We start from the raw sequence: 8,471 nt of genomic DNA on the forward strand, positions 1-8,471 counted from the left end.
TGCCTAGAGTTTTCATATGGCATCCACATCCCCGAATACATGTTCTTGACATAAATTATTTTCCCTACAACCAAGTTGCCTACTTGGTGAAAAAGTGGAAGCTGCACATTTCGATAAAGTAAAGTTGGAACATTCATGCTTTTAGTTATTCTAGAACATCTACTATAATCTAATTGTGCCATGTTGTATAATGTAGATTAGGGCGAAGTACCAATCCGCCTCAAGCATTAACGCGAAAGAAAGACAGAAGGTGTCATGAACAACTCGACATCTTTGTCCTCTGGAACATAATTTTGGTTACCCAACAATAAATTTGGTTACTGCTGGGTATCCACGTTTCTCAGTACCAAGTCGGTAATAGAACTAGGAAACCTCTGATTAGTGTAGGTGATAGCGCATTTTTGTATAGCAATAAGTGATACATAGCAAATGCAGTACACCATCTCTGCCAAGGGGGTCCAATAGGGGTGTAGGGTGTGGCCACTAGTGCAATGCCATATGTATATCTTAGGAAAGGAGAAAAGGGATTTTGGCCTAGGCCAAGTAGTGAAGTGAAGAGCCGAATCAATCCCAGTTGCATCTCTCGATTTGCGTTGAGGCCAAGGGATCTTGGTCGATCACTATTTGCAACAGGAAGTGAGCGCACCGCCAAGCGGAACGTAGGGACTTGCAGCAGGAATCCCAACCCCATTAGTACTTTCTTCTTTGCACTATCAATAAATACTTGGTCAAACTTAAGTTTGACCTTAAAAAAATCATATGCACAACACTTTGGCAAAGGGAGTACTAGTACTAGCCCTAGCGACAAGGGAGAATATGACAGTAGCTAGCAGGGGCTAGGATGCAAATGCACAACATAGGGTGGCACCATGCATTGCAGTAGCTACTAGAAACTATATAGGCTTATGGCTCTACTTTGACGAAATAAACTAATCATGGGTGATTCCTCTCTTCGGAACATGTCCTAGATCCTTGACTCATCCTCTCTTCAATCTTCATAATTTTCTATACCTTTTTGCATTGTAGAATTACATCGTTGATTCATTAGTGATGAACACAAATAAATTATTCTACGCAATTGAAGAAGTGAAATTGCCCCAGCCTAGCTTAAAATCCTAGACCTGCCACTTTCTCCACCCCATCACATATGATCCAGGTACGCGGATTTAGAAATCTCAATACAAAAGAGGGTCATAGAGAAACAAACTAAATATGTCAATCCATTCATCGACTAAACTCCCAACTACACTCTCTTAACCACTGGCGTTGCCACCGCCGACCAAAAATAGCCTCTATCGCTTTTCAAGATCACCAAAGCAATTTCTCTAGGAATTAAGTAGCCACCACGACTCCCACTTAAGCAGATATAGAATTTTCACCTGAGAAATCCCTTGAGTACGGGAAAAGGCACATGGGGCCCATGATGGTTGATCCCTCTATGGAGGGGGAGAAGAACCCTAAGCCCACCAAGAGCGATAATTCCCAATTGACAATTCCTTTCTAGAAATGGATTCCCAAAGCAAAAGTGTGTATGTCACGTTTGTAGTATTGAGACACAAAACACATAGTAAAAAACATCTCCCAAGTTATTTTAGAGGGATGCCTGAGGGTTGGATGGGGGCGCCACAACCCTAGAGTTATCTTGATCTCCCCTCCTCATCTCCACCGCTTCCCCCTCGCCATCTCCCTTCGTCCTCTAAAGAGGAGGAGTAGCTTCATGTCGGTCTATTTGATGGTGCCTCGTCATCTTGTATGCCACTCTTTAGCATTATTCTTGAGCAATGTCCAACTGTGGTAGAAGATAAATGGCTTTCGTTTTAACTAGGTATTGTCTTGTATTTCTCTTGGATGTAGGTCACCCATTCTATTGAACAATTCATAAGAAAAATATGGTTTCAAGATATCAAGTACATTGGAGAGTTGACGATATGATCATAGTACTCACATGATCCGACAATGGCACACCACTTGGAGGAAGTCCCGCCCACCGGTTGCAAAACTCTTGAATCGGGCTTCAATGATGTGCGAGTGACTGAGTGTTCAGTTGGAAGGTATCTTCACATTGTGATGGTCGTTCTCTTCAGTGCACCTCCAATAGTTGATGTTAGATTGATCATTCATCTTACCGCATCAATTTTCATAGTCTCCCATGCCACCACCAAGGCCACATCCTCATCTATCCTATAATTGACTAATGATTTTTCTTTCTTTCGATCACTCAGAGTACCAACGTGCTAACCTGCATGCCATATTTTTTTCCTTCTACATGAGCATTTGACATTGAGAAATAAATGTTGTCCATGGCCCACGAGATTGTTTATCATGCTCATGAAAGAATCAACACCAGCTATGGCTTGATCACTTGCATTCAACGAGAACATTCACTACCAAAGCTACAACCACAATTGGACCCAAAAAAAAGACGATTCCCTCACCATGTTGGCATTATACCAAACACCTGAGTAGTGTCTACCATGCCAACGTCATCGCCGCCCATGGCAGCCGATGGAAGAGCTTCGAGGGGAGGGGTCATGGGGATGGTAGGACCCGACCGCACGTCGGCGCTGCCTTAGTCTTCTGAGGCACCTTCGTGGCTACGATCGGAGGATGCATCGACGCGGGATGCTTGTGCCAGGAGGCACCGGGTCCTCGAGGAGGCGGTGCTGGACATCAACGGTGTGTGTGGGTAGGGGGAGGGGGAGATGGCGCTGCACTAAACGATGGCACCACACTTCCATGCTGATAGTGCGACGACACAACTGGCTCGGGAGGCGTGCATGGGCAGCGACATGAGGTCACGCAGAGGAGGGGAGAGCACACGGGGTGGTAGGCAGTGTCCATGGCGTTGACAAACAAAGTCACTTAGGCGACGTGGAAGGAAGAAGAGGTTGGAGGTTGGTTGGGGCGAAACTTCCCTCCCGCCAACGATGGGATTATTTGGGGAAGGTCCTAGGAGGCAGGTGATTTTTTTAGGTTATACCCTGAAAATATATGGATATTCTACACTTTAGCGATTCTGATAGAGTTGGGTTTAAACCTGTATTTGCAGTTTTGAGGGTCAATGCAGACTTCTAGAGATTCTCCTAGAGTTGCTCAAGACTGGAACCAAACACACCCTAAATCCACTAACAGTATTCTCACAAAAAAAATCGTCCAACAACAGTAGAAAAATCACAATTACCTTCCCAAGAAATAATGCATATGCAACATGTAACTTTTACAGCGCTGATATACGAAACACAGGTACAAAATATCCATGGATACACACCAGAGTCAAAAACAGGTAAAAACAGAGATAAGGTGCAAAACACTTGCCCTGTTCGGTTTGAGGAGGTTTGGCAGGGATTAGCAGGGAATATAGCTCAAAGTCCTGCCAATCAATCACTCTTAATCCACGGCAATCCTTGCCAAACCGAACATGCCCTCAAACCATCGGAAATCAAGTACCAAGAATTAACACTCCACGCATAACAGGAAAAAGAATCGGACACCGAGAGATGCACGCCAGACCGATGGAATGGAGGATCGCAAACTACTGTAGCATCGCCATGGACGCGGCCATGGCCAATGCCACGGCATAGCCCGCGCGGACGACGGCGGCGCCGTTGGAGTTCGGCGCGGGCGCAGTCGTCGTTGCCCCTCCGTCAGACGTCGTCGCCGCGGCGGGAGGGGTCGAGGCGCTGCTGCCGCTGGTGTCTCCGGCGCGCGGGGACGCCGCGGCCGGCGCCGGCGCGGTGGCGGAGGGCGCCGGGGACGGGGACGGGGCCGAGGAGCGGGCCTTCTGTGTCTTGAGCACGCGGACGTTCAGCTTCTGGCCGGCGGTGCAGTGGCCCGGCACGCCGCAGATGAAGAAGCGGTGGCCGGGGCTCTTGATGGTGACCTTGTCGTCGCCGGAGGTGTGCGTGGCGATGGGCGTAGAGTTGGTGCAGCTGCTGTAGTCCGCCTTGTTCACCTCCAGCACGTTGTGGATGCCCTGCGGGTACTTGAACTCTGCGTGCAGTGCAGACACGCAAATCAGATTGGCGCCATGAACAGGCAATTAATTAGAAACTGATTACTTTTAGATCATCTTTTGGATCACACCAAATGGATGAAATGATCACGCAAAGTGTCGGGAACGGAACCAAAACGTGCATCACAAGGTAGGTAGATCGGTCGATCGACAGAAGGAAAGGAGTACACTGGCTTTCCGCGCCAAAGCTATAGCTAGCAAGCTGGTACACACATGCTTCTGATTTACTCATGATTGAAAGTGTCAAAGTGCTTCACTTTACAACCAATGAGGAGTCCACACTACTATCCTGGAAGATGAGGCTATTACTCATTTCCCAGTAGCTTGACAATATGCAAATGATTTCCTAAGGCTTTCAGACCTGCTAGGTGCTTATGTACTGAAATGCAACTGGCATGCTGGAGCATCAGGCACACCACATGGCCAAAATGCAGTACTGAAGCCATTTTCTAACTCTTCTGTGCTAAGGGCATTTCCAGCCGTTGGCCCCCCCCAGGAGGCGTTTTTTTCGCCGCCTGGGAGGCTGCCGGCGAAGATTTTGACCCTGGGACAAAATTTTTCCCAGCCGTCCCCCCACCCAAGACGCATTTCGAGGATGCGTGGCGGCACCGCAGCTCGACACCGTCTTCAGCACCATCAAGGACGCCCGCCACCGTCCGCGTACCACCATCCCTCCTTGGCACGGCATGTGCAGCAGCCACACCGCCCGCGAGGTCAAGGAGCGAGGAAAGGAGGGAGGAGGGAGGAAGGAGGACGAAGGGGGGCGCCTGGCCGCGCCCGCGCCCGCGCGCGCCTGGCCGCGCGCGCCCTCCGTGGCCGGCGCCGACCAGGACGGAGAGGAGGGAGGAGGAGGAAGGGGGCGCCTGGCCGCGCCCGTGCCTGCCCGCGCCTTGCCGCGCGCGCCCTCCGTGGCCGGCGTCGACGAGGACGGAGAGGAGGGAGGAGGAGGAAGGAGGGCGCCCGTCACGCCACGCCCCACGCCGAGGACGAGTCCGGGAGCACGCTGCTCGACCTCGCGGAGCTCCTCCTCGCCAACGGAGCCAATAGCACGCCGGCTCCGACGCGCTCCACGTGGCCGCCCGCAGCGTCTGCTTCTCCTCGCTCATTCTCCTCCTCCGCTTCCTGGGGCTCGGAGAGGCGATTCTGGCGGCCGGAGCGGCGAGGAGGCAGGCGGCGCGAGGCGGTGCGGCGAGGAGGCGGGCGGCGAGCGGGGAGAGAAGCGAGGAAAAGTGGGCGAGATTCCTTTTGCATGTGGGTGAGCGGGGAGGGAGAGAGGGAAGAGAGGCTGACCTGTGGGGTTTCGGCATGCAAAAGGGAGTGCCGGCGGTCCCAAACGCCCCCCGGTAGGCTGGGTGTGGGCTGCGGTCGCCGGCGCTGTTTTTGCTTCAATCCGGCGAAAAACCAGGACTTGGGGGTGTGAGTGGAAGAATTTTTTGCTGCCGGTGCTAAAAAAGTGGCCTGGGGGCGTGGGTGGAGATGCCCTAAAAGCTCAGCCAGTGCACTGGCAGATCTAGCAACCAGCGAGAACAATAAATGGGGCAGCACAACTGCCATGGTTTATGGCACGTGCAGTTTCGTGAATTCAGAGTTCACTAGGTCAAGTGGTCCATGCAGATTTTCTTTTCATTTGAAAAAAGAAGAAGTAACGATCTGCCCACCTGAACTCTGCATTTCTTCAGACACAGAATAGTAATGCAGAGAGGGTGAGCTAAACTTATGGGTCATGTAAATACTGTGCGCAGACAGCATGAAACCTCTGTGAACGCCTTTAAGACCCACCAACCACGCAAAACTTGTACTCCCTTCGTCCGAATTTAGACAAATCCAAGACAAGTAATTCGGAACGGAGAGAGTAGGTGTGTACTGCAGCGTGCAGTAAAATCAAAGACAGTGCTATATTTTTTTCTCAAATTTTGTTTTTCAGGGCATGGTTAAAAGCAAGACTCTTCATCTGAACGCAAGACGCACAACAGGATGGACGGTGCATTTCTAAAGTACTCATCTGACGGCGACAAGTCATTAGCACTCTATATTTGCATCAGTAATCATGGCGATGGGAGAAGAGATGCTGCCTGCTCAATAATCGCAGCATGTGCTACTTAACTACTCCACTATTTTCTTTAATCGCAAAAAAAAACTAGTATTATCTCTGTATCAAAATGTAAGACATTTTTGTAGGTTAGTTTAGCCTAAAAAACATCTTATATTTTGATACGGAGGTAGTATTATTTTACTGTTTAAGAAAACTACTACTACTTGGAAGATTTGCAGTTACTTGCATCGACAAACAGAGAACCTCACAATTCTTTGGCATAGAGTTTATGACTCCAAGGATGTATCAAAGTTCAGCAAGAAGGAAGCTACTACAGAGGAACAAAGATGTGTAGCTAGCCTGAAAACTACTCTGAAACGAGGAACTTACCGATGACGTCCCCCACTTTGAAGCTCTGCTTCCCTGCCCAGTCGGCGTAGTTGACGTTGCCGAGGATGGTCCACCCGGAGGAGCCGCCGACCTGGTAGACCGCCGCCGACGAGGTCGCCACCATGCCGGCCAGCGCCAGCGCCAGCGCCATCACCACGGCCATGCCCCTCACGCCCTTCATCTCTCTGTCACGCACCCTCTGCTCTGCTTCTGTGAAAGGAGGGGTAGATGGAGATGTCAAGAGCAGAGCACACGGAACGAATGTTGAGCAGAGCAGTACTCTCTCGCGCTCTGCCTTGCCCTTGCACCAATGTGGCGCCAGGGAACGCAATTTATAGTGCCTCTCAATTGCCTTTATTGACGACTTTGCCCCTAGTATTTTAGTACTCGAGTAAAATTGAGCTTTTTACCAGCTAATCGAAACCCTGTTTGGGCAGACACCCTGATTTGGTTATGTTTAAAGCAAACTTGATTGGATTCTTTGCTCGAGATGCATGCATGCATGGGTTGGTCCTGCGTGCCGGAGCTGAGCTTTGGCTGGTCTTTGGTTATTCTCTCTGTTCCTTGAGTAAAGCAAACTCAAAAGCTGGCTGTCAATCCAAGTCTTGATCATGAGGCTGGTCGATGGATGGTTAGCTCGATCGGCCTGTGAGTGCATGCTGGTACGTGCTGTCAAGTCCTCCCGGCTCGAGATCTTTTTCTTCTTAAGGAAGCAACTGCGACCATGCATAGATGCAAAGCGCGCTCTGTTGGTGTAGCCACATCTTCCTTCCTTCGTTGCGATGCGAATGCGATGGCCTATATGCATATTCATATTGAGTAGGAAAAGGTGGTCGACTCAACTTTGCTTTTATGCATGTGAACGATCCGAAGCGCCAGAGATGTGGAGGAGAGGCTGCCTTTTGTTCATATCTGTCTGACCAAAGAAATGTAACACGCGATTTGCAGCGCCGGGTAATATATACAGCCAGCACCTAAACAGCATGTGAGGGCACGCATTTGTTTGTGTAGAAATCAAAAAGTAGACCTAGCCAACATTGGTGTTTATATAGCAGAAAAAAACATTAAGAACAACACCAGCGCAGATCCGAACATTTCTAAAATTTCAAACACAACTTTTTTTATTATAAAATATCAATATGCGTACAATGCGCCTTATAGGATTTACGTGTACCATCCTTTGGGAAAATCCTATTGGCCGCTCATTGCAGCAAACTGCCGACGCTCCGCGTAGGGGGCGAGCGACCGAGCAGTCCTTTGGGCCGGCCCACTTACATACATAACTTACGAACTGTCCCACTCTGGTTTGGTGAATCTTTTAGAAGGTTTCATGAACCCTTTTTTTTTCCTTTTATTGGTTTTTCACTTTTTTTACTATTCTGTTCCTTTATCTTATCTTTTTTTCGTTTTCTGTTTCTTTTCCATTTTTTCGTTTTTCGTTTTTTGTTTCCTTTTCTTTTTCAAGTTTATTTTTCTTTTTCAGAACATGTCCATAGTTTTACAAAATGTTTAGGATTTTCTTTTTTACTTCTTTTTATTTTTTTCAAAAAAAATGAAAAAATTTAAATTTTGTTCGTGTTTCCAAAAAATGTTCTCATTACACAAAAAAGTTCAATACTTTTGAAATTCAGAAAATGTACCGAATTTCAATTTTTATTCACATATTCAAAAAAACCGCGCTTCCAAATTTGTTCGGGATTTTTTAAAATTGTTCCCTATTTCAAAATTTGTTCTCTAGATTCAAAAAATGTTCGTGCTTCCAAATTGTTCAGGATTTTCCAAAATTGTTCTCCGATTCAAAATTTGTTCTCAAGATTCAAAAAATGTTCATGCTTCAGAAAAATTCCGCGCTTCAAAAAAAATTCCGCGCTTCCAAATTTGTTCTCAAGATTCAAAAAACGTTCATGCTTTAAAAATTTCTACACAAATTCCAAAAATGGTCATGTTTTCGAAAAATCTGTGGGAAATTCAAAATTTGTTTGTTTTCATAAAGTTTCTTCACATATTCAAAACATGTTCATGTTTCAAAATTTGTTC

At 47.7% G+C, this 8,471-nt stretch overlaps 1 protein-coding gene across 1 annotated transcript; it reads right to left on the minus strand.

Moving 5' to 3' along the window:
* Positions 1–3,165: 3,165 nt before the first annotated feature.
* LOC119303677 (blue copper protein-like) lies at positions 3,166–6,727 on the minus strand. Its single transcript, XM_037580808.1, has 2 exons — positions 6,435–6,727; positions 3,166–3,990 (listed from the first exon to the last, which is right to left on the minus strand). Exons 1-2 carry the CDS (start codon positions 6,613–6,615, stop codon positions 3,533–3,535), a joined length of 639 nt encoding a protein of 212 aa, XP_037436705.1. The 5' UTR covers positions 6,616–6,727; the 3' UTR covers positions 3,166–3,532.
* Between the last annotated feature and the right edge of the window lie 1,744 nt (positions 6,728–8,471).

Source organism: Triticum dicoccoides, chromosome 5A (genome assembly GCF_002162155.2).
Source record: "Triticum dicoccoides isolate Atlit2015 ecotype Zavitan chromosome 5A, WEW_v2.0, whole genome shotgun sequence".
Classification (NCBI taxonomy): Eukaryota; Viridiplantae; Streptophyta; class Magnoliopsida; order Poales; family Poaceae; genus Triticum; species Triticum dicoccoides.